The sequence below is a fragment of the Hemicordylus capensis genome, chromosome 3, assembly GCF_027244095.1.
Source record: "Hemicordylus capensis ecotype Gifberg chromosome 3, rHemCap1.1.pri, whole genome shotgun sequence".
In the NCBI taxonomy this organism is placed as follows: Eukaryota; Metazoa; Chordata; class Lepidosauria; order Squamata; family Cordylidae; genus Hemicordylus; species Hemicordylus capensis.
In genome coordinates this window covers 289,246,296-289,270,731 of record NC_069659.1, presented here as the reverse complement: position 1 = coordinate 289,270,731, position 24,436 = coordinate 289,246,296, and the positions used below count along the sequence as shown (strand labels likewise).

The window sequence follows — 24,436 nt, the reverse complement described above, 5'->3', positions numbered from 1 at the left end:
TTTTACCACTGCTAATTTTGTCTTCAGTACCTCTAAATTGTTTGCTTGTTTAAAATGTGTGTTGCATTTACATCAAAGTCAGGAGTGTAGGAAAGCCCCCAGCGGCCTGGGTGAAACCCGCCAACGGTGGTCCCTGGGCACTCTAGCCATGCTCTCTGTGTCTGATGTCAGGCACAGGGCATGTGGCTATATGCAGAACCGGGGCTCTGTGGCCCCATATCTGCATATGGCCACACCCCCTGCGTCGGATTTCAGACGCGGGGGCGGCTCCACAGGGAGTGGCGGCTAGGTTCTTTGGACCTGTCCGCAGAATGGTGGCTCCCCCCTGATCAAAGTGGTCCAGATGGTTCCTTACAGAAAATAAAAAGAGAAAATGTAACAAAACCATTGTAAAAAGGCAGAGGCAGTACAGAACAAATAACAGACTTAAAAGAAAACCATGCAGCAGGGAAACTAGCTGCCTGCCTGCCCGCCCGCCCAATGACTCTACTGAAAAGCACAGTTTTAGCTAGCTGTCTAAAGCTCAGTAGAGGAGGAACTGGGCACATCTCTAGAGAAAGTTCCAGAGCTTAGGGCCTTTTTGTCATTGGCAACTCCCTTATGTCAGATGATGTAGTATGATCATCCCTCTCCAACTGCAAGGGTTACTTTCTCAAAAACTCCCACAGTTGGCAGATTCACAGTTGGGGGAGTAATATTAATAAATGGGAATGAGGGGTTAGGGGAACTACAGAAATGAGGTGGAGGGGAATTGAATTCACTCACAGTACTGTGCTGTAAACCTAGACCAGAGGAGGCGAAGAGGTCCAGGCAGGAAGTTGCTCTCTGCTGTAAGCCCCAACCATGGGCACATGCTGGCATGCAGAGAGCAATGGCTGCGGAGGGAATGGTGAGCAGAGGAAGAGGGAAATGGAGAACCTGGTCCTTGAGGTGGTGGTGGGGAGTGCAAGCCCATTAAGAACCACTTGAGACTTCACTCTTGTTTGGATTAAGCTTCAGTTTATTCACCCTCATCAAGTTCCTTGCTGAGTCAGGACCTGAGTTCAGAAGCTTAGCTGTCACACCAGGACTGATGGGTGATGATCAGTATACTGAGAAGACTGCATCCCAAATGCCTGAACAACTTCATCTAGCATTTTCATGTAAAGACTAAACACCTCTCTCCTTCCCCATTTCTTTATTGAGCCAGGAAAGGAAAGGATCGAGCCCATGAGCAGTAGGCACTTGCTTCTCCAAGCACCTTGTTTGCATCCTCTGGCTTCAGAAGCCGGATGTTGTAATGTATTTCAAAGGAAGCATGGCATGTGTATTCAGGCAGTAATTATTTTCCAATATTCTAAGTAATAGTAAAGTTGCTGAATCATCCCTGTAACTCAAAGATTTTCACGATACGTAGCATGTTTGTCTGAGACATGGGATACCTGGGTTTTCTGATACAATTTAAATGCATTTCCAAAGTGAATATTACCAAGTGGAATCAGTGAGGTCAGACAGAAGGTAGGCCGATGCTTGCTATAAAATACAAATTATGAAGCCTACTGTTCTTGATGTAATATGGGTTGGTCTTTATGCAGCATCTGGAAAGAATCTGTTTGGAATGAGTATTGGATCTTGTGGTAGTGTTAGACCAGATTTGTCATTACTTGACATCTTCTTGCCCTTCTTTGTATGCAGGTTTGAAGATGGGAGATATGCAATCAAGTAACTGAGGTTTAAAAGTTGGTGCTGAAGCCCTCATGCCTCCAACCAGGACTTTTCTTTTGAATGCTTGCGACCCTTTGCTAAACACTAATTCCAGATCACTGAAGATTTCCCAGTGCTGCATATCTTACATCTTGGAACTCCAGCAGTTAGTCTTAAAGCAAATCCTGTTTTGTGGACTGTCTTGCAATTTTTTAGCTAATTATAATGATTAAAGGGAGTATAAATTTATCGATCATATCTAGTTCAATGCATGTCTAAGAAACACACAAAGCTTGCTCAATCTACCTGCTGTGACTGATGCAAAAACTGTCATATGCAAAATCCAAAGGAGCCGAAAAGTATTTTACAATTTGTATCACTAATGCACTGTTGTAATGTATGCAGGGTCTTAAAAGGTAGAATTGTGAAAGTGATTTTGTTCATAGAAAACCATAATATACATTAGTAAGTGCTTTAACCTTTTAAGGTTGATGAAGGCACCAGTTAAAGGGGGCACAATTCAGTGATATTTTCCTTTCCTAGTTCAGTGACTGGAAAATGAGTTTGTAGTTTGTAGAAATCTTGTAGGATCAGTTTACCATGCGTACCTTTTTTCCATTTCCATTTTTTTGGACTCAGTGTTAATGGACATTCTTAAGGACAAGAATGACATTTTACAGGAAATGTGTGGTTATCAGTGAACAAAGTAAGTAGCCTGTCTTGCTCTCTAAATCATCAAGGTGTACTTATTCCTTTAGAATGTTGGTGGTACAGAAGGGTTTACCTCCTAGAAAAATCACAGTTTTAAATGATTGATGATGTGTCCAGAAGAGATTTCCACACTGCCAGTAAAATCAAATTTTCTTTGGCTTCAGATTCCACCCCACCCCCAAGAGTTTGTACAGTCCCAGTCAGCTAAAAATTTGCAGTTTGAACCAGCTTGCTTTTGTAAAATGTACAAATGCCAGAATGTTTCATTGTCAATTGGTAGGAATTCAGCAATGTGATCTGAAGAAAGCTTTGGTATATTAAAGGGGAACAAACCATTTTAAACTGTTTTTATTGGCTTGTTTTCCTTGCAGCATGAAGTGTGAGTGAAGCATATTAGGGATTGTCAGGCTGTAAGAATTTTTCCAAAAACTACTTAGAACTAAACTAGAAAGTGATTAAGTACAGAGCTGTTCATGGGTGATAATATGTTTAGCATAATCTTCTGTTTACCCCCCCCCCCCCCTTTTCTTTTAAAACCTCCTAAATTGCATTTGGAAAACAAGTGGATTAAGAAAGCAGAGGCAGTATTTCATTGCAACAAAATATTTCTAAACGCTGCCTGCAACTTTTAATTTTTACAGAAGGACCTCCATCAGTGCTGTAGGAATATAGGGCTAGTCTTGGAACCCATTTAGATACCAAAATTATTGTGGGATTCTCCCCACCCCTATTTCAGTGCTAAATGCAATCAAGGGCTTTCTTTAAATTGGCATCTCCTAAGAATACAGTAATAGGACGTTGTTTCCCCAATACTTCCTGCCTGCAATAAATTGTGCGGTAAATGCTTATAAAATGTTGTTCCCTTTTTAAAGTTGATATTTGTATGTTAGGGGCTGTAGCGTTGGTAGTTATTCACGAAGGTTTTTTAAAATTGTGGAATTGAGTATTTCTTTGCTTTATTTGGGGCTATCAGTTTTTAAATTGGATTTGGCAGCTACTTGTCCAGGTAGTGTGCATGCTGATTTTTTTTTTTTTTTAATACTGCCGCCCCAAGCTTTCCCAGGGCAGGAGGCTTCTTTCTGCACCTCAAATCCCAATAGAGGTCAGGCCTTGACCTTTAGGGGAAAAAAAACCAGTAAGCACTCTTTATTTTTTTTTCTTAAGGTTTTATATAGTTTCTTTTCCGTGGATCGCCATTCTAGACGACCCCCTTGATTAGCACAGCAAAGTTAAAATAAACAAAAACCCAAGAGCTATCTTCGAATTTTTACTCTTGGGCACTTGTTGCAGCTTAGAAAGTTCCATACCCACAGAGCAGAGAATTTCCTACCCCTCTCATTCAGTCTGTACTGCTTTGGACAAGTCTGTTTGGCTATTCTGTTTGTAAAATTGGTTTACAATACTGATTTATAAAGTGCTCCCTGGACTAGTAGTAGTCATTCCATATGGACAATTGTCCCATTTAGCAAGTTGAGAAGTAAAATGTCTTGCCACGTACAATAGTTGTGAGCTTTTTGAAATATGGCTGAAAACAAGGGTAAGTTCTTCTGCCTTCAGTCTCTGACTTAAAGACCCCGAATTCTTCAGCTAATGCAGCACTTTGTGAATCGTAAGGACAAATTATAATTTATTCTTCTCAAGCTTCAGATTTCTCAGTGCTTCCTCTTACTTTTTGAACACCATAGAAGTAACAGCCTTTAGGTGATCTCACTCAAGCACTTTTTTCTAAGTTGTGTTATGGGATTCATCTAAAAGGGAGGAATCGTACTTTTTGCGAAAGGTACTAGGCACCTTCCAGAAATTCTAATGGGGGGAGGGGGGAGGGCATCGGACTGGAGGTGGTTCCATCCTCCAGTAGACCCAGTAGGGAAGTAACCAAAAGCACAGTGATGAGGGGGTGTATATAGCTTGGTATATTGTTGCAAATAATAAAAAAGCATGAATATGAAACTGAAAAGTTTGTACTTCAAGTGGGTAATAGGCAGCAGGGGGTGTTGTGGAATTCTTTCTCCTGCTGTTTGTTCCATTACCTATTTAGAATTCCTACGGGGTGGGGGAGGGAGAGCGAGAGAGCGTGTGTTTGTGTGTTTCTGTGTGTGTGCGTGAGCATGTGTGCAGCAAATCCTCAAATTCTTAGTATGTGGCTGCACTGGAGCTCCCCAGAAAGCTTTAAAGGGAGCTGATGCAGTACAGACAAGGCTCAAATCAAGCTGCTCTCAAAACGAATGCAGCCTTTAAAATAGACACAGAACTGAATTTTAAAAATGCACAGCAATAAGAGAAAAAGGTTTGATTTCTGGGCTTAATTTCAAATGTTATGTTTTTAAACAATGTTGAAAGTATTGTTTAGGAGACATTCCCAAAGTAGATAACACAATATTCTAAGTGTCTCTCTTAAAACAATAGCAAAATAAAGTTGCATCCTATGGAAACTTAGTTTGCCCAAGAAACTGGTAGATGTAGCCAGTGGTGTGTTTAGCACTAACCAACTGACAGGAAGCTAATGAAACCTCCATATTTAATCCTGGCTATAAATGTGTGTAACTTGTATAGAAGACGTACAGAAATTCAAATACTCTGACAAGCTCATAAAGTAAGCACGAAAGGTGTCTTGATGACATGGAGATAAGGGTGGGGAGATTCAGTTGAGTTGAATTCCTGGCACTGAAAAGCCACTTACAATGCAGCACACTTAATCTGACTAAAGTGTATGATACAACTTTTGTGAAGGGATATTCCAGGTCAGCTGGCCTTCACACAGCAGTCTTAATTTCTGTGGACAATTTTGAATTGATTAGGCAAATCTTTTTCCTATTCCTTTTTGGTCTCTAATGAGAACTGTTCCCCTTGCTTGAGCATGTGATTGCAGAATTAGCTTAATTTTGCTCTGGTTAAAATGCAGGAATCTTCTATTATGCTTCTTCTGCACAGAGTAGAATTCAGTGTTTGTGAAATCTGTGTTTATGCGAACTTTGGTTTGCATGCAGAGCGGTGCTACCAGAAGAGTTAGTGCAAGTGTGTTTTTGTTTTGTTTTTTGTTTTGCTGGCCCCTGAGGCCACCAAAGTAGGGTTCAGCAATGGGGTCAGGTAGTGCATCACAGATAGCCGGACAGGGAGGATGGAGTTCCCTGGAAACCCTGTAGCCTTTGCATGGCCAGGGGTCCCTCAGCCCTTGGGAACAGCTTTTGGGCTGCTTTGGGACTTCAGCAAGGAAGTGGGCTGAGGAAATAGCTTGTCATCACACTTTTCTGCTAGTGCCACTCTGCCTGCCACCCATCAAGCAACTACCCAGCATTTAGTAGCTGCTTCTGGAAAAAGTCAGCATCAATTATATTTTAATTCTACCGTTGATCAACCGTGTCAGTATATTAACTTCCTGAGCGTTGTGAGACTCCACATTCTCTGTTAAGTAACCCAGCTAGAAAACATTAAAGGAACTGAACCTGCCCCAATAGTAACCTTTTTTCCTATTTCCATCCTAAACACAAAATCCCATATTCAGGGCTCACTTGGAGCTTCTTTGCAAGTGACCTTCCGTAGCGGCCTCAGTTAAGGGGGCAGCTCTGTGGTCATGTTTATTTCAGCATGTGAGGCTGTGACTTCCATTTGATATTAAAGAGGAATAGTAGCTGTGCAGGCAAGGGTGCGGCATGGTTACATTCAAGTGTCTTTTGATCAGGATGTTAAGTCTTCAGAAGTGATTTTAAAAATGCAAGGTAGAGGTATAAAAAATTACATAAGCATGTTTTGCATTAATATCTCGAATGTTCAGACCTCTTGAACTATTTTCAGGCTAATGAAGTTTTACAGGAGCTTAAAGTGGGCGATTCTTTCAATGGGGTGGGGAGGGCATCTGATCCTTTCTAATGTGAGAAGAAAATATGTGTGTATTGTGGTGTCAGGAGCCAACTTAACATATCAAAGTATTTGGAGTAGTCTAAACCCAAATTACACAACATCAGTATCCATCTTGACTTTTTCCAGTCTGGTGTGACTTTGAGCACTTAGCAAGCAACCTGGGGAAGCTTCATTTAGCTTGCTTCTGTACAGACTTGTTTTTAGTAGAATGGATTTGTTAGTGGGATTTTATTGTAGTGCTATTATTGGCTGCCCTTGTGGGGTGAAAAAGGGGAGTGCATGCAACAGAAGTGCAAGAGGCCCCAGTAATAGTGTTTGTTATGAAATAGGCACAGGTTTCCTTTTTTTATATTTTTTTTAAAAAGACTGTCTTAAAGCAGTTGTACTGGTACTTTTTTCCAAGTTTAGGTCAATGTTGTCTTCCAGAACAAGTTTAAAGCATCACATCTGCATTGAACGATTGCATCAACACATAGGAGTGGCAATTCCGTTCTGAGCCAATTGTGTAAAATTCATTTTTATTTTTATGCAATCCAATGAGTAGATGAGCTCAGAGTTAAATTCTTAAAAGCACGTTTATGTAACAGGAATTGTTATGTATTAATACTTCAGTTTTCAATAAAGATTGACTGTGTTGCTTATTGTGGTCCCTCAATCTTGTTGTTGATCCAAAAAATACATGTTGGTCAGGCTAAGGAAAGCAGACTATTTGCACTAAAATGTTTTCACCTGAAGACTTGCAGGACCAATTCTAGATGTGCCCACACCACACCGTAATACTATATCCCCTGGTGTGCATGGCCGGCACACCATCTGGATGATGGTGATGTACCACCATCTGTGGTACATCAAAATGACTGCTAGTTTCCACAGAGAGCAAAAGATATTCAAGTTGGAATTAGCACCCTGTATAGCAACGTATTCTGCTTTTCTAGAAGTGTCTTGGTTGATCCTGTCAAAAGTACCATAAGGAAACTTTCACCAAAGTGACATTCTTGTATGGAAATTTGATTTATGTGTAGAAACTACCAGTATAACATTTTTCTTTATTAGGCTCTTTAATGCCATTTTGCTGCCAAACTTGCACGTCAAGCTGGGGTGAGAGGAAGGTTGCTGAAGAATGATGCTCCAAGTTTATAATCCTATGCATGCTTTCCAAGAAGTAGTTCTATTTGGCAAAGTGGAACCTACTTCTGAGTAAGCAGACACAGGCTAGCATGCTATATGTTGCTCTGATTTCATGTATAATTGGGAGTGAAAAAGTAGCAAGCACATAATATCTGGTCTATATATAGCATTGCCCCCATTTCACATTTTCTCAAAAGGTGGCCCCAGGGATGCAGATGGTTTTGTACCATAGGGAGGCAGTTATTTGTCCCATAGACGTGATTGGAATAGAATTCTTGTGACTACAGTACAAAAACTTGTTTACTACGACCAGGTAGGAAAGTAGTTGCCAATGTGTGTCTGGTTGGGTCCTTGCTATGGTGTGGGATGAAGCAAAGCTTCATGTTTTCTTCAAAATATAAGCATCTAAGTAAGAACAAACATGATGCATACTAGCTAGTGTCACACAAACGAGGAGAAATGACTCCCTACCACCTTGTCTCCATTTTGCTTTCCACACAATCTCTCACTCATAAGCTGAATGAGGGACATAGTCTGAACATCCTCCCCTGCTTATTACTAAAGCTCATTTTTTGTGTACTGGTGTCAGGTACTGTAGCGCAGCCCTCTCCATACCAAATACAAACACAATGCTGCAGTTAGTAGGGATTAATGTATCTTAGTGTTCTGGGTCATCCTTATTTATTTCCCTTATTTAAATTGAAAACTACATTCACCAAAAATGTACAAATATACCATCTGCTATCCTACTATGATGTACCGATCCCCCCCGCCCCATTAACTTCTTTGAGGTGGGATTATTTCTGACCTTGCACTACTTTGCAAAATTGTCCCTGCCCCCACCCTTTTTGTGGGGGAGGGAAGGAAATGTTGGTGAGTATGTGGGTGCAATGGTACCAATTCAGTATTGCTTGATTGTTTAGTAGCTGCATTTGCCCATTAAAGTATATTGAAGAAACTCCCCCCTCACAGTGCTAAAAGGAAGAAGCAAATATGTACGTGGAACACGAAGACCAGTTCATGCTGCAACAATATGGAACAAAGTAAAAGGGGATGTAAAGTGTGAAGGAGCACTGGTACAGCCCTAGATAGAATATCTGAAAGTCGTGTGTTCTAGAACAGCAAACTCCCTCACTCTAATGCCTCCTGTTCTCTTATCACTTGAATGCCATGTTTAGGCTCTGCTTTTTACCTCACTGTTTCCTTCTCCGCTCTATCCTTTGATCTTTGTGTGCTGTCCTTGTAACATCAGGCTTGCCTGAGAGGCACCGATGATATCTGAAAATGGCTTGATTGTGGTGGAGAGTGAGTCTTCACAGTAGTGAGGATGAATGCTCCACTTTGCTAAGCAGTGCCCACCCTGGTTTGATTTTGGATGCATGACTCCATGTGAGCAGTGTCTGCTATAAGAGATTCCCCAGAGGGGAAGGAACTGTAGCTCAGTGACATCTGCTTGCATGCCAAAGGTCCCAGGTCTACTCCTTAGCATCTCAAGGCAGGGCTGGGAGAGACGCCTGCCGGAAGCTTTGGACAGCCGCTACCAGTAAGTGTAGATAATAATGAGCTCGGTGGACCAATGGTCCGACTGTATAAGGCAGCTTCCTACATGCCCATGTTCTAGGTTTAATCACTAAATGACAAAAAGGTTATTTTGGAAGAGAACACTTTAGGGCTTTGTGCAGCAAGGGGCATAGTTCTTGTGGACTTGTGTGTTCTGTGTTATTTTTCATTTATCACAATGATAATACCATTCTGCACTTCAGGTTTGCCCCTCTATGAGTGCAGAATGTAGATGGCGAGCAATGAAGCTCTTTCGGATATCCTTCTGGAGCAGCAGAGTTGGTGGCCCCAGGTCATGCTACATTGAACCTTCTCTGTTTTTTTGACTCAGTGACTGAGGGCTAATGCAGCTATCAATGTATAGAACTTGGTTTCTCACCACTTAAAGACTTGCACCTGATCGTGCGAACTGAAAAACACTGGCTTCTTTTCAAGGACTACTCATGTGAGCAGCTGGCATTTCTGCTTGTGCAAAGGGTGAGTTCCTTAATCTCCATAAATTCCTTTTCTCCAGCTGCAGCCTCCTTACGTCACACCCCATTCAATTCTCAGAGACTTCAGGAGCAATCTTTTAGGGATATAGTAGAGTGCTGTCACAGGAATGAGGCAAGCCCCACACTGGCTAGGAACCAGCCCATTGCATTTGAGATGATGAGAGTTGACACAAGAGTATTTTCTGCAATGGCTTGAGTATGCACACAGACCACCACTTAATGCTGCAGGCCTTGGGTAATAAATGTGCATGGAGAACCGAGCCAAAGCTGGGGAGATATGAAAAGTGTGTAGCTCAGCCTTTACCTCAAGCTTGGGGCAGCCTACTCCTCACATAAGGTAACTAGGTCCAAAGGCCAGATCTGTTGTATGACGTACATGTGCATGTACACCTCCCACACCCACCCTTAAGACACACCCACCCAACGACAAGGAATAGTAGTCACACATGTGTGTCTGTGTGTGTGGGCTCCCCACCCAAAGACACACTGAATAGTAGTCACTTTTACAAGTTTCTTTATGAAATTTAATGTAGCCCCTCTCGTGGGAGGAAAGATATAGTGCAAGAATGAATCTGTACATGCTTCTGGATCCACGGAGCTGTAGCTGACCAGGTCAGCTACAGTTAGACACGGCATCTCTTTGTGGTAGACGGCTGTGTGCTCACTCCCTGCAGTCGTCTCATACTAGAGTAACTTGGGTTTTCTTTCTAAGTTCACAGTACCAGGAATCCCTAAATTGCGGGATTGAGTCAGTTATGGCTTCTATCTATCTCTCTATTGTAAGGCAAATCTTTCTTCTAATCGAGGATTAAATGAGTATTTTTTGCCCACAATGTTCAAGTGTATATGCCTAGATATACACTTTCCCCATACAAATATAGGAGCCCAGGGTCCCAGCCTCTCCTAGCAACCTCACTGCCTCTGTAGACCAGTGCATGGGTGGCACAGTTACCAAATAATACTGATTTGCGAGTGCCTGGTACATCGGAAATTCATCTTGAGACACATCTATACGGCATATCTTTAGGAATACAGGCTTACAAATGTTGGCCTTTCTTGTGGAAAAAAAATAGACAAAACAGGCATCAAGTTAACATCTGACAAGACAGATTACAAACTCTTACAAAATACAGTTATCTGCACTTTTACCATAAATAAACATTAAAAACACTGACAAAATTTTCATTGGCCAGGAACTATGGCAAAGTGTTGGTAAAGAGTAAAAGTAATTTAAAGTTAATTTAGGCACATATCCCCACCCCATCCCCAATGTACATCAACTCAACTAGATTGCAAAGGTTTGCGGGGGGGGGGGGTGTTAGTCATGCTTCAGGGGTGTCTGGGTTCTTCGTCCTCAGTAGTTCTGTGTTCAGCAAAGGGAGGTTATAGATGGCTCCCGAGGAAGGGTCTCTGGATGGGCTGGTCAGGATTTCCATGAACACTGGAGTGAGGGAGGCGAGTGGGAGGAGGGAACACATCATCCCCGAAAAGTGCAGAACAGCACCAACACGAAGCAGCTGCTCGGAGCAATCAGTCACCAGGCAGGTAGCTGTCTACTTGCCTTCTTTGTCTGGCAGCCTTGTTGAAACCGAAAGCAAATAATGTTCCTAAGGGAAGGGTGATCCAAAACAAACAGAATGAGGGTTTTAAAAAATGGACTCCAGCCTTTTGCTTTTTCCCCCTGGGAATACAGAGGGGTAGGCAGGCTTGGCTCCCTTTCCCAGGCACACGCACACACAACAAACATGGCCCATGCCATGCCATCATTTCATAATGCTTTTGAGCTCATTCAGCCTGGCAAAAAGAAGGGTAGGTGCTATCCCTCTGAAAGCCAGGAGGAGGAGCTAGTGCTTAGTTTTGCAGGACTGATGCTTAAAGTGCTTTATCGAAAGGTATTCAGGCACAAGATCGGCTGCTTCCCCTTATTTTCGAAATGGAGCCAGCCTGCTGATATTCTGCCAGAAGTTTGAAGGCTTGCGCTTAGGCTCTGCCAGCATGAAGACCTGCTGCTGGGGGAGGTTCGTAGGCAAGGTGGGGTGCTTCTGGCGCATCAGGAAGTCATAATATGTCCTGGTGATCACTGTTAAAACATGAGCAAGAAAGCAACTTGAAATATATGTTGTCTCAATAACACACCCACACCCACCAGCTGTTCTCTTCACTGCCCCTTTTCCCATCTCCAGTAAATAAAACCTTGGATCTGCTTGGCAGCTAGGGATGTGTATGAACTGGTTCGGCACTTCCTTAGCAAACCACTGGGCTGGCTTGAGCGCCCACAGCTGAACCAGTTTGGTGGGGTGAGGAGCGGCGTAGCTAAGGACCTACTTCCCTGCTCCGCTGCCACCCCACCGCTTTTCAAGGCGCAGTGCTCGCTCTACCAAAGCAGAAGGGCAACAGTGGAGCAGGTAAGGGCCGGTTCCGACACATCTTCAGGATGTCAGCCTTCAGAGCGCTATTCGGGCATGGTGTACAGGTGTCTGCACACATGCACATGTTTTTGTGTGAATAACTTACTTAAAATGTGTTCATTCTAAAAGTAAACCTGGGAACAGGCCCTTTCAAACACAGGGTGCAGAGAGGAAATATAGTAATATAGGTGCATTGAACATAATGTCTGAATAACTATGTGCATATACGGAACACAGATTACATGTGCATTGAGCATAATATGAAAACGACTCATGGTACAGAGAAAGTAGAACTTTCTCCATAATGGCCTCCATAATGGTGGCCGGGTGAAGGCCGAAAACTGGCCTAAGAGCAGCTGAACCGCCCGAGGGGGGTATGAGTAAGGCCGGCGGGGGGAGGGGAAACCTCTGCGAAACCCCACCCCTGCTGCCACCTCCAGGAACTCCCCCAAGGGGAGTAAAAGGTTTTTGTGTTGTTGATGGGTTTTTTTTACAAAATGAAGCTCGCAAACCGCCCCCCCCCAGACCGAACCAAGGCGGGGGCTCGAGGGGGTGCCGGACCAAACTGGTCCGGTTGGGTTCAAGGCCAGTCCAGCCTCGAACCAAACCAGGCCAGCCAGTTCCGTGCACATCCCTACCTGGCTGATACCAGGGGGATCCCCACTGGGATTTCCAGGGACTGGAAACATGTGTCCTGACCCCCACACCTCCATGTTGCCTGGGGTGGTAGAGGGCTGTCTGGGTGCGCAACTGATGAGCCTTGACCCACCCAGACCCATCAGCCAGATCATCTGCAGTGAAGGCAAGATTCTGCTGCCTTCCCTGCCACCTGCCACCCATCCTCAAGCCCTCTAATGCAGTCGTGAGAAAGGGCTCGTGGTGTGCTACTGCAGCTAAACATGGGTCTGGTTTCTGGCCTGTAAAACCAGATTATTTCAAGTGTTGTTCTTTTACAGTGTTGCTGTGCCTTGATGGTGGGTTAGGATGAAAGCGAAAAATGGACAACTATCCTACTTGCCTTTTGGTTTTCCAGCCTGGTTCTGTTTGCTGACATTAAGCATGGCTTGTTTCTTCTGCACCTCCGTGATGGAAAAACCTTGAAAATGAAACACAGCTCATTAACCCAGCTCATCAATCCATGCCTTTGCCTCATACTCCATAGAAATACATGTTGCAACCCAGAACGTGGGGGTAAGTGGAAAAATCCCATTGCCGTCAGCAAAAATCACTCCAAAAGGGATATTCTGTTCATATTTACTCAGAAGTAAGTCCCATGTTGTTCTGTGGAACTGGCATCATATAAGTATACATTAGTGGAATTCTAGCCCAGGCCTGATTATGGTTTTCAAATCTTACCTAGCAGAAGAAAGGATACACATTGCAGCTCAAGTTATTTCTAGGGGTGTGCACAGAACCGCCACACTGCGGTCCGGCACTGGGGTGGGGGGTAGCTTTAAGAGCGGCGGGCGGGTTTGCTTACCCCTCCCGCCGCTTTCCCGCTCTGGCGCCGTAATCTTCAGAGTAATCGGGGCGGCAGGATACCTCCCTGCCGCCCCTTCCCCGCTGCTGGTCTGCAAAAACTCCCAGTAATCCTTTGCGCGCGTGCACATTGTGCGCGTGCTTCACATCACTGACGTGCGCGCGCGCAAAGGATTACTGAGAGTTTTTGCAGACCAGCAGCGGGGAAAGGGCGGCAGGGAGGTATCCTGCCGCCCCAATTACTCATTACATTACGGCGCCACAGCGGAAAGCGGTGGGAGGGGTAAGTAAACCCTCCCGCCACTCTTAAAGCGATCCCCCACCCCCGGACCGAACCACCCAGGTCTGGGCCGGTCCGGGCCCATCCCTAGTTATTTCTTTATATTTGTATCTTTCCCTTCAGGTAAAAATCTCCCAGAATGAGTCTGGCTGCAACTCAGCAAGCACAGAGCATGTTCAAGAGACGAGCAGCGAGATCCACAACTCGCTTGGCTGATCCAATCAGCAGAAGGCACCTAGTAGAATGTTTGTGTCATGTGCCTCCTTGGACTGCCCCCCCCCCATTACAATTCAGCATGTCTTAGCTTCCATAGTGACAGTGATGCTGAACAGAGCAGAGAGCTGATGCAGTCTCTACCCAGGGGCTTACCATCTATAACCTACAACAAAATTGGTAGAGGGCAGAGATCAGTGACTGATGAAATGAATTAGGAATTGAATCAGGCGGGAGTGGAAGCAATACCAAAAAAAGATGAACCATCCAGGAATGGTTTTGTTAAAGGTTATTTTGTTAAAGAAGTGCCCAGAGACATAAGTTATGTTGTATAATAACTAAACTTGTATATGTATATGCATATACATATGTATACATATATACATATACATATGTATGTGTGTATATATTATATATAAATATATATGTTATATGATAGATAGATGAGATGAGATGAGATGAGATTAAAAATGTATTTTAAAAATCTGGGTCTTAAGGAGAACTAGTTTGATTAATGGAAGTGGAGTGGAAGGTCGATCATAGGGGCAGCCTGAAGGAAGGCATGGAGGCAGTGTGGGAGAAGGAGATGAAGGGACCTGCTATCAGATAAGCTTAGCTCTTTACCCTTGAACAGGGTAATCAGGCTAGAAGGATTATGCAGGGTGGCTTACACACAAACCCACACAGTGAAACGCGGGTGGTGGGGCACCAGTCCACACAGCTCTATGTGTGTGTAAAATTCCATCTGGGCTGCTGTGGAACTGAGCAGAATCTCCATGTACATGCAGAATCTTATAGTACAGAATGTCACGTCGCAGGAGATCCTAAGAGAACAAGCAAGCAGATGTTCTACCCCCAGTTTATTTTCAAACTGAGCAGTTCCACTCCGACATAGAGTTGTGCAATGTGGCACGCTGTGGAAATCTTTGATCTCGCTCGCACAACAGAGGTTGCACAACTTTAAGTCAGAGCGGAACTGCTCTGTTTCACAAGAGCCCCGACAGAGCTTAGACACACAGCAGCACTGCTGGGTGCGCCACTGGCTGCCTTCCACTGTGCAGTATGTAAGTTGGTGTCTGTTACAGCAGGAGTTCTTGAAATCCCAGGCAAGAGTTTATTAGTGACATCAATAATGAAGCGGGAGCATTCTGAACGTTTCATGTACAGCCAGGGTAAAATGGGTGGGAAGCTTAACGGGGAGGGATTTTATTTGCACCACCACGGCTGTGCAGTGTCCAGAGTAAACCTCCGCTGGCTCTTCCATTACCTGTTTCCTGGTCAAGCTGAACTTGCTTCCTTTCATTCTCAAATGCCTTGAGCCAGCGCTGCTTCTGTTCAGGCTTTTTTGCACAGAATAAGTGCACTTCCTCAGTGTCCCTGCAATGCAACTTGAATGCATTCTTAACAGTGACATTGAAGTCCTTATCCTTCCCATCTTCCACATCCAGAATCTCCATGTTGTCCATGCTGATTCGACTCTTATAGTACAGAATGTCACGTCGCAGGAGATCCTAAGAGAACAAGCAAGCAGATGTTCTACCCCCAGTTTATTTTCAAAGTTCCCCGATGCATAAAGACTCAAACACTTGTACTGCCATGTACATGTTTGTTACCAAATAATACATACTTTTTTCCATCATAAAGATTCATTTTGTAATGGCTGATGGCTAAACAATAAAAATTGAACTGGAACATGGTGATTCGTCTCTCTATTGGAAAATAATAATATAGACAGTCACCCTCTCTCTATTTGTAGATGAAAGGAATTCACAAAGATGTATCACAGACTAGAACAGAGTTGGCAGCAAGAACACCTCCTACAAGAAAGCGACCTAAATCTTCCCTGGCACATCTAGATAAGATAGATAGATAGATACGTAGAAAAACAAGCTCCTGCAACGGGAGGTGATATAACATGACCCAGTTGGGCTCCCCGACCAATGTCACTACTATTGAGACAAGCAGAATCTATAATATTTATTCAATCCCAGTTTATTAGAGTCAAAAAACCAGCCAAAAGAACCATCTATTATGCTGCTCTGAGAAGTCTGATCATTCTTAACTTCTCGGGGAAAGGTGTGCTGAGAAATGGTACTAATTGTACCAACAGGTCTTCTCACTGTATTGTACTAAGATGGGCACCATCTACATCTATGCCAGAGAGTTGTACAAAGCAACATGAGGATGTTAGGCTGTAGGGCACCATCACACCCTCAAAGTATCTCTGATATATGTCACAGGAACATAGGAAACATAGCAGGGTTGATGAAAACCGATGATTTAAAAAAAATTTTAAATTTGTTTTAAATTTTAATTGGATTTTAATTTTTAAAAAACAGATCATAAAAAAGAACTTAGTTCACAGATATGATCATGAATATTAATCATAACTTCTAATTATATCCTATGAACATGTAAGAACAGTATATGGTGGCAAGAGATAACAGACCTGATCAGTCCTATTCTGCAGATGGTATACATGCAGCACAAACATTCACAATAAATCCCTCCCCCACCCCAAGTGCCATAAATGTAGTCAATAAATGAACAGAGAATGGCGGGGGGGATGGAGTAGATCTGAGCAAGGAGGAGGAGTCCAGATATAAATGCAAGGGACAGAGGAAAACAAAAGTGCACAAAACATATTCATACAATCCTGAGGAAACCTTTTTGGAGTGTATCCTCCATTGTGGAAAGGGCCTATTATGGCAACAAGCTATAAAAGACACCCCATCGGGGAAATGCAATCAGTGCAACAAAGAAAGGTAAGGCCCGGTTGCCCAAATGAAACACCATTATGAGAAGTGTGTACCTACCTTCTAAATGAAACCAACATCTATCTCTGAATATGTATTAAGGTTATATTAGACAACAAGAATGTACTTTTACTAGGAAATGATGCTTAAATAGAATCTTCCTGATTAGTGATTTAGATCATTAAAATCAAGTCTGTGGAGCAATTTAAATCACGATTTAAATTGTGATTTAAATTGATTTGATTTAAATCATATTCATACAATGATAAATGATATCATGCAATAATCATGATCTCGTTGAAATTTTGTGGACCTTTTCCAAATTAGATGTGCCCCCAAAATGCTCAAATTTCCAAACACCACTTCCAAGACCCTCAGTTTACGTCTTAAGATATATGGCCGAAACCAATGCCATTTGGTGTGGCAGTATTGCCTTGACAAGAGTGTGCCCCAGTCAGTTAGATCTCGTTGAAATCACAGAATACATTTTGTACAAGTGCAATAATCATGATGATATATGATAATATAAGAATATATTTATAATTATAAGGATATATTTCATAGCTCCATTACTTATCTCACTCCCTGGGGCAACCAGGTTTGATGTGTTATACCTATTGGCTGAACTGGACAAAACAGTAACTGAAAATATGGTTAAATATATTTCTGCTGCTATCAAAACAAGATCCCGTTTAATCAACAGTTAATAGCAATTTGTGACTTCTGATCTAAGAGGAAGAACAGTTGCTTAGACAAGGCCTGCAATGCAAATGAAGGTGTAATTTGTAGATTAGTTTTACTGATGGACCTAAAGATAGGAGGGCAACATCCAGACTAGTTAGAAACGACTAAGCAGCACTGAAATCAATAGACGAGCTAGTCTTGACTAACTCAAGTCCCATTGATTTCAATGAGACTTTGTCATGAATAACGATCTGGATTTTTAATGCTTATAGATGATGCTATTTAAGATTTAACCTGGTGTTTTCTTGTGTTTTTAAAGATTTTCAAAATATATTTTTTGTGCTTTACCTGTATCTTATTTGTTCTTATTTGTTTTGTACTGTGGAAAGATCTATGGACCAAATAAATGCATCAATTGATAGATAGCTTTTGGCACATACAACAGACAATCTGAGCCTAAAGGCTCCTCCTCCAATCAAACACACTTGTCACATAAAAAACATTTGCTCAATTAATGATGAAAACCACTAACAACATTTAGGAAAACATCTTCAACAGCACTAGAAGTCTTCATCTATCACAGAGGGGCCCTTCCTCTTAAATGGCCTTTTTGTCATTTTCATACAAAATATGTGGAGACAAAGAAATCAAGCAAACAGATTTAGCAAGCAGTTTTTAGTCATTACAATAACTGGTGAGATGATGTATGACTAATAAATTCTACTGAATGCCAAAACTGAATCAACACAGAAAAGAACTGTGATTATAATATAGTATATTTATATTGTAAAGCACACACAAAATTCAAGTATTCTGAATACCAGTTGCAGGGGAGTAACAGCAGGAGAGAGAGCATGCCCTCAACTCCTGCCTGTAGGCTTCCAGTGGCATCTGGTGGGCCACTGTGTGAAACTGGATGTTAGACTAGATGGGCCTTGGGCCCGATCCAGCAGAGCTGTTCTTATGTAAGTTGCACATCAGGTTCGTATGCATCATTTCCATCACCATCATCATCACTTCCAAGATTGCTCATCTCTGCAATGCTATCCTCATCCTCTTCAGCAGTACCTTCCAGTTTTTCAGTGTCAGTGCTAAGAATATCTTCAAGCAATTATGTTCGATCTCCCTCAAACCATCAGGGAACATACTTTGCATCAACTAGTTCCCTGCCATTTGGGAGAAAATTGGTGGGAGGCTTGTGGCTGGATTGATCCAAAATCCACAGATTAGATTGGTCCGCCATATCTTCAGATGTCTGACAGAAGCAAGTGGAGGAAGTTTGCTGGCATTGATTCCCTTCATTGCTGCCACGGCACAAAATCCCTTGGTCTTGTATATTTCAAGAATGTATCAAGCTTTAGTTTATTACAATTTTACTTCATAGTCCTGAAAAATATCTCTGTTTCCAGACGTGCCTCCTCTTCTGTTGTATCCACCAAAATGAGGGCTATCCGGGCCTTTTCACCCCTCTCACCTTTGCATTTCTTGAAAACTAGGAAGAAACACCACCAGCAAACACATGAAAAGCAGGGATGTCTTTACACAAGTACAAATTAGGGGTGTGCACAGAACATGTTCTTCAGTTGCTTCAAAGGACGCTCCATATTCTGCAAGAGTCTCATGAAGCTTTGCAAAACATTGACTCAGTTAAATGGAAACACTTGATGTATTGAAAAAACGGCCAGCTCTCTGGAGACCACATCAAATATGGATCATCTGTTCTTCAGAACTCTTCAGTATGCAAGATTTCTATGGCAACTGCCAAGAGTTGGTGTATACACTTGCATTGCTTGCCATGTCTCTCTAACATAAATAATTTCAAGGATCCTGCAGCCAGATTCCATGTTCTATAAGCACATGGGGCCCTCCATTCTTCAACATCTTTTGTCAAAGCTTTGAAGAGGCCATTTGGAAGTGAAATCCTTCAGCTAGGATGAAGAAACTATCAAATTGTAAAGTCAGCTTTGCAAGCTCAAGAACATATGTGCCTGTGAGGTAGATCTGATCACACTCAGCTAAGATATGCTCTGCAATTTTAACTGCTTCTGCAACTACAGCCAGAGATAACCCCTGCTACTTGGCACAGAGGCACCTTTTAACGTGATGATTCTCTTTATTTAGCAGGGGGAGAGTAACTGGTCCTATCCACCCCCAGCACAGTACCTCCAGTGACTGTTGCTGGTGTCTATCTCGTGTTTATTTTTAGATTGTGAGCCATTTGGGGACAGGGAACCATCTTACTTATTTATTATTTCTCTGTAAACCACCCGGAGCCATTTTTGGAAGGGTGGTATAGAAATTGAATTAATAATAATAATAATAATAATAATAATAATAATAAATTAATAAATAAATAAGTGAAATTAATAAGTGAAATTAATGTGAAAGAATTAATAAGTGAAAGAGCAAAGACCAGAATTAATAAGTGAAAGAGCAAAGAAAATTAAAAATTGGACTGCTCCAGGTGACAATGAACTGCATGGCTTTTGGCTTAAACACCTAACAAGCCTTCATAAATAACTATCAAAACAGTTCAATCACATTTTACAAGGAGGTGATATTGAACAATGGCGAACAACTGAGAAAACTCATCTCATAATGAAAGACCCAGCAAAAGGTGCAGTTCCAAGTAATTATAGACCGATAACCTGTCTGCCAACCATGTTCAAATTATTAACTGGAATAACAGCAGATGAAGTGATGCAACACTTATTAACTAACAAACAGCTTCCAGTTGAACAGAAAGGAAATTGCCCGAACACCAGAGGCACAAAGACCAGCTGCTGATTGACTAAATGATTTTAGAAAATTGCAAGAGAAGAAAAACCAATCTAAGTGTTGCATGGATTGACTACAAGAAAGCTTTCGATTCATTGCCTCACACATGGATACTAAAATGTTTAGAAACAACTGGTGTCAGCAAAAACATTCAGGTATTTATATAAAAAGTAATGAGCATGTGGAGTACACAGTTAACAATCAATGGTGAGACACTTGGACAGGTTAGCATTAGAAGAGGCATTTTCCAAGGGGACTCACTATCCCCTCTGTTGTTTGTAATCGCCATGACCCCACTTTCACAAATACTAAACAAAACCGGCCTCAGATACCAAACATCTAAAACATCAAGTAAAATCAACCATCCGCTGTACATGGACGATCTGAAGTTGAATGGAAAGTCCCAGTCAGAAATCTAATCACTGCTAAACACTGTCCGTATATTCAGGAGCGATATAGCAATGGAGTTTGGACTAGACAAGTGTGCTGCATTAATAATGAACAGAGGGAAAATAAGAAAAACAGAAGGAATAGAACTGCCCAATGGAAGCAAGATCAAGAACCTGGAAGAGAAAGAACCTTACAAATACTTGGGCATTCTCCAGGCTGATAACATCGCACACACTGAAGTTAAAAGAAAAATTGGAAGTGAATACATCAGGAGAGTTAGACAAATCCTCAAGTCCAAACTCAATGGCGGGAACACCATATAAGCCATAAACACCTGGGCTATACTTGTTATCAGATACACTGCAGGAATAATAGACAGGACCCAGGCAGAGCTAGAGACGCTAGATCGTAAGACCAGGAAGATCATGACCATCAATCATGCTCTGCACCCCCGCAGTGATGTCGATAGGCTATACCTCCCTCGCAGCTCAGGTGGAAGAGGAATGCTGCAAGTCCATCAAACAGTAGATGAGGAGAAAAGAGGCCTTGAAGAATATATCAAGGACAGTGAAGAAGATGCACTTCAAATGGTCAATAATGCGAAACTATTCAACACCAATGAAACAAAGCAGGCCTACAAGAAAGAACAAGTCAAGAACCGAGCAGAAAAATGGAAAAATAAGCCACTGCATGGTCAATATTTGCACAATATAAGTGGAAAATCAGACATCATCAAGACCTGGCAATGGCTTAAGAATGGCAACTTGAAGAAAGAAACAGAGGGTTTAATACTGGCTGCACAAGAACAGGCACTAAGAACAAATGCAATAAGAGCAAAAGTCGAAAAATCCACCACAAACAGAAAAAATCACCAAATACAAAGATCTACAAATTGAAATTGAAAGGCTGTGGCAGAAAAAGACCAAAATAATCCCAGTGGTAATTAGCGCCCTGGGTGCAGTTCCAAAAGACCTTGAAGAGCACCTCAACACCATAGGGGTCACAGAAATCACCATCAGCCAATTACAAATAGCATCTTTACTGGGAACAGCCTATATTCTGCGACGATATCTATAACAATTGACAATAAAATTCAGCCATCCCAGGTCCTTGGGAAGGACTCGATGTCTGGATAAAACAAACCAGTCAATAACACCTGTCTGACTGTGTAAACAAGAAATAATAATATTGGAGAGATGTTGTAGGTAACAGTTCTTCTGCTGGGTCTGATGGTCAGTGACTGTTTCTGAATTTTATCCCAACCACATTGTTGTCCCTTTAATCTGAAATGCCAGTAACATCACCCATTCACATTTCTTATATACATGTACAAAATGCTAGCTGTAGCAATGGCTGGGAATTATGTTGCTTATGAGGGCGGCACACACATCGTGTGCTCTTGGACTGCAAGTGTTTGTAACTGAACAGGTCTTAAAGCTGAGCCAGCATGGTGTAGTGGGTGTAAGTATTGGACTAGGCGCCGGGAGACCCGGCGTTCAAATCCTCATCCAGCCATGAAACTCACTGGGTGACTCTGGGCCAGTCACATATCTCTCAGCCTAACATATCTCACAGGGTTGTTGTTAAGATAAACATAATCACACAAGATAAACATAATCTGGGCTCCCTGGAAGAGGAAGAGTGGGATATAAACGTAAAAAAAACAAAAAAACACTTTCAGTTAGATTTGGTTCCACTTGCTAGTCTTTGTATCGGGGTCTGCCCTTCATTTAACATGCTAAAAAAATGTTTAAATGTGTTAATGTGATGTTTTATTACCACAAATGATAAACATGTAATTAAGAATTTTGCCCATTTTTTTGTCAATGCGATGAGGATAAGAGTGGAAAGGAGAGGATTGTACTGTTTGTAACATGCTCCAGTTTCTGTACATTTGTTCTTTTGGCTTGTTTTTGATCAGAATAAATCAAAACTTTGCTTACTAGCCTTAATGTTTATGCTTGTAAATACATTACTCCCAAATAGGTGACAATGTTAAATGGAAACAGGATTAATTTGTTTAATTATTTATAGCCCACGTTTCCAAGTTATTTCTCAAAGAAGGCTACAAGGCATTTTTTAAAAATGCATAAAATGTTAAATGTTTTAAGGGTATAAGCTAGAATTAAAACTCTCTGAGCAATCTGACTAATCCTTTTTAGACCAAAGATGGAGCGATGGAGTTAGCTGGGGTACAGCTCCGCTGACAGCAGTCGCCCTACCCTTTACCTCTCCATAGCTTCAACCACACCCTTAAGCAGAATACAACAATCACATTTTGGGGGGAAATAAAGCTATGAAGAATAGATCAAAGAACCAGGAAGTAATTAAGTGACAATTTTTAATGCCCTCCCTCGGGAGGCCCTCTGTGCCACCTGAAAATATGTCCCTGAGGGTTGAGCAGCCCTTGGAGATGTATTTATAGGTGGCACAAAAGGCTTTCTGGGAAAGAGGAGGGCAAAAAAAGTCGCCACTCCTTCACTGCACTGGTGCAGCTAGTTGCGAAGTTCTGTTAGGCTGCTCTCTCCCTGCACTGGTGCATCCTTCACCTGTCTGTCAGTACTTATACAATGCTTATTAAAATCATAATGGGTCTCAAAGCAGTTTTTAATTCTTGGGGCTCATTCTCATATGATATACAGAGTCCACAGTGAATATCCTAACTGCATCAAGGTACTAATATATAGTCCTTTGAAAGGCCTGGTAGAACATTTACGAAGAATAACACTGAGCAGTAAAGCAGACCTCCACAGATAGGCTGAGGCTCAACTACATGGATGCAAGAATTGTGATGCCTGCTACTGCTACTGAGAGATGCTTTTTTCTTCTTCTGTGCCCTTGAGTTGACTTTTCATTATTTCTACTTTGCTGTGCAACTTAATGATTAGCATGAAAGTTTATACAGGTTGCTGCAAACATGGATTAGAATCAATCTATTCGTATAACCATAGAAATTGTGCTGGTGTTTGGAAAGCATGTGGGTGGCAATTCTGATGGATTTAATTTGATAGCATTTTCAGCTGCTGTCTTTTATCTTGCAAAGGCTAAATACATAACTTTCCTCCAACTCTGCAGGAGAGCAGTCCACAGCAGGGCTCTTTCATTAACTGCCTGTGCAAAATGCACAGCAGGCCAGCATGGAAGGAACTGCAGCTATGTAGGCACATTTGCAATAATATAGCGCTTCCTTGATTTATATGAACAGGGATGTTTAGATTAATGATATCACCCTAACACACTGTGATGTCCTTTAACGGAATGCTCGAGAACAAACTATAAGAAAGCAGAAAAGTTGTAATTTTGCTACTGCCAGGAATGCAGAAGCAGAGGTGGTAGAGGCTTGCTTAGCTTACCTTCTTGCTGCAGACAAGCTGGTGATCAAAGAGGAAGAACATTCTTTGATGGCTCTTGGCTTGAGGCTGGGAAATCTTGGTTAATTCCCCAGAGTAGATGAGTTCAGAACTCTTGACAAGGACATCTTCACCCTGTCAGTCACAATACAGGAGATGTGTCAATTCCTTCACCCCAAGAAGATGACAAGCAATAATACCTTGGCTTATTGTGGGTGGTACTCTGGGGTCAAGCAGCGTTTCTAACCATCCTTCTATCCTTGAACTTTCAGATGTTTCCCTATTAAAACGCAAACACAAAGAGACACACAGCAGCAGCTGCTTGTCACCATCCCAAGTGGGCTTTTACTATATTGTTTTCTTCTTACTGTCTGGATTGCCAGAACGTCCCCTAGGAATTTTTAAAACCATCATATGTAGGTGTATGATTATCTTGGCTACTCTGAAAAGGCTATTGGGTGGCGTGTGTGTTTTGTTTCATTTTAGGAGTTCCCCTCTCTCACAAAACAGTCAGTCCTACCTGATATCTATATTATTTGTCTATGTTATTTACCCAGAAAGATACAACTGGCTTCCTTCCTTCCATCCTGCCTATAAAATACCAAAAACTATTTGGTTTAAGATGAGAGTTAAAGCACTTGCAATTTTCACTTGTGCTCTAAAA

The 24,436-nt window shown here is 42.1% G+C and overlaps 2 protein-coding genes across 2 annotated transcripts in view; one reads left to right on the top strand and one right to left on the bottom strand.

Annotated features, from left to right (window-relative positions):
- FAM168B (family with sequence similarity 168 member B) overlaps nucleotides 1-6,893 on the top strand; it is a 30,404-nt gene extending 23,511 nt beyond the window's left edge. The window contains exon 7 of the mRNA XM_053307816.1: nucleotides 1,675-6,893. The gene's annotated coding sequence lies outside the window, so the exon portion shown is untranslated. The remainder of the gene's footprint in view (nucleotides 1-1,674) is intronic.
- A 3,038-nt stretch (nucleotides 6,894-9,931) lies between these two features.
- LOC128349701 (uncharacterized) overlaps nucleotides 9,932-24,436 on the bottom strand; it is a 269,429-nt gene continuing 254,924 nt past the window's right edge. The window contains 5 exon segments of the mRNA XM_053306456.1: nucleotides 9,932-11,414; nucleotides 11,417-11,514; nucleotides 12,861-12,938; nucleotides 15,082-15,325; nucleotides 23,776-23,907. Of these exon segments, the coding sequence (XP_053162431.1) occupies nucleotides 11,331-11,414; nucleotides 11,417-11,514; nucleotides 12,861-12,938; nucleotides 15,082-15,325; nucleotides 23,776-23,907 (636 nt within the window). The 3' untranslated portion in view covers nucleotides 9,932-11,330.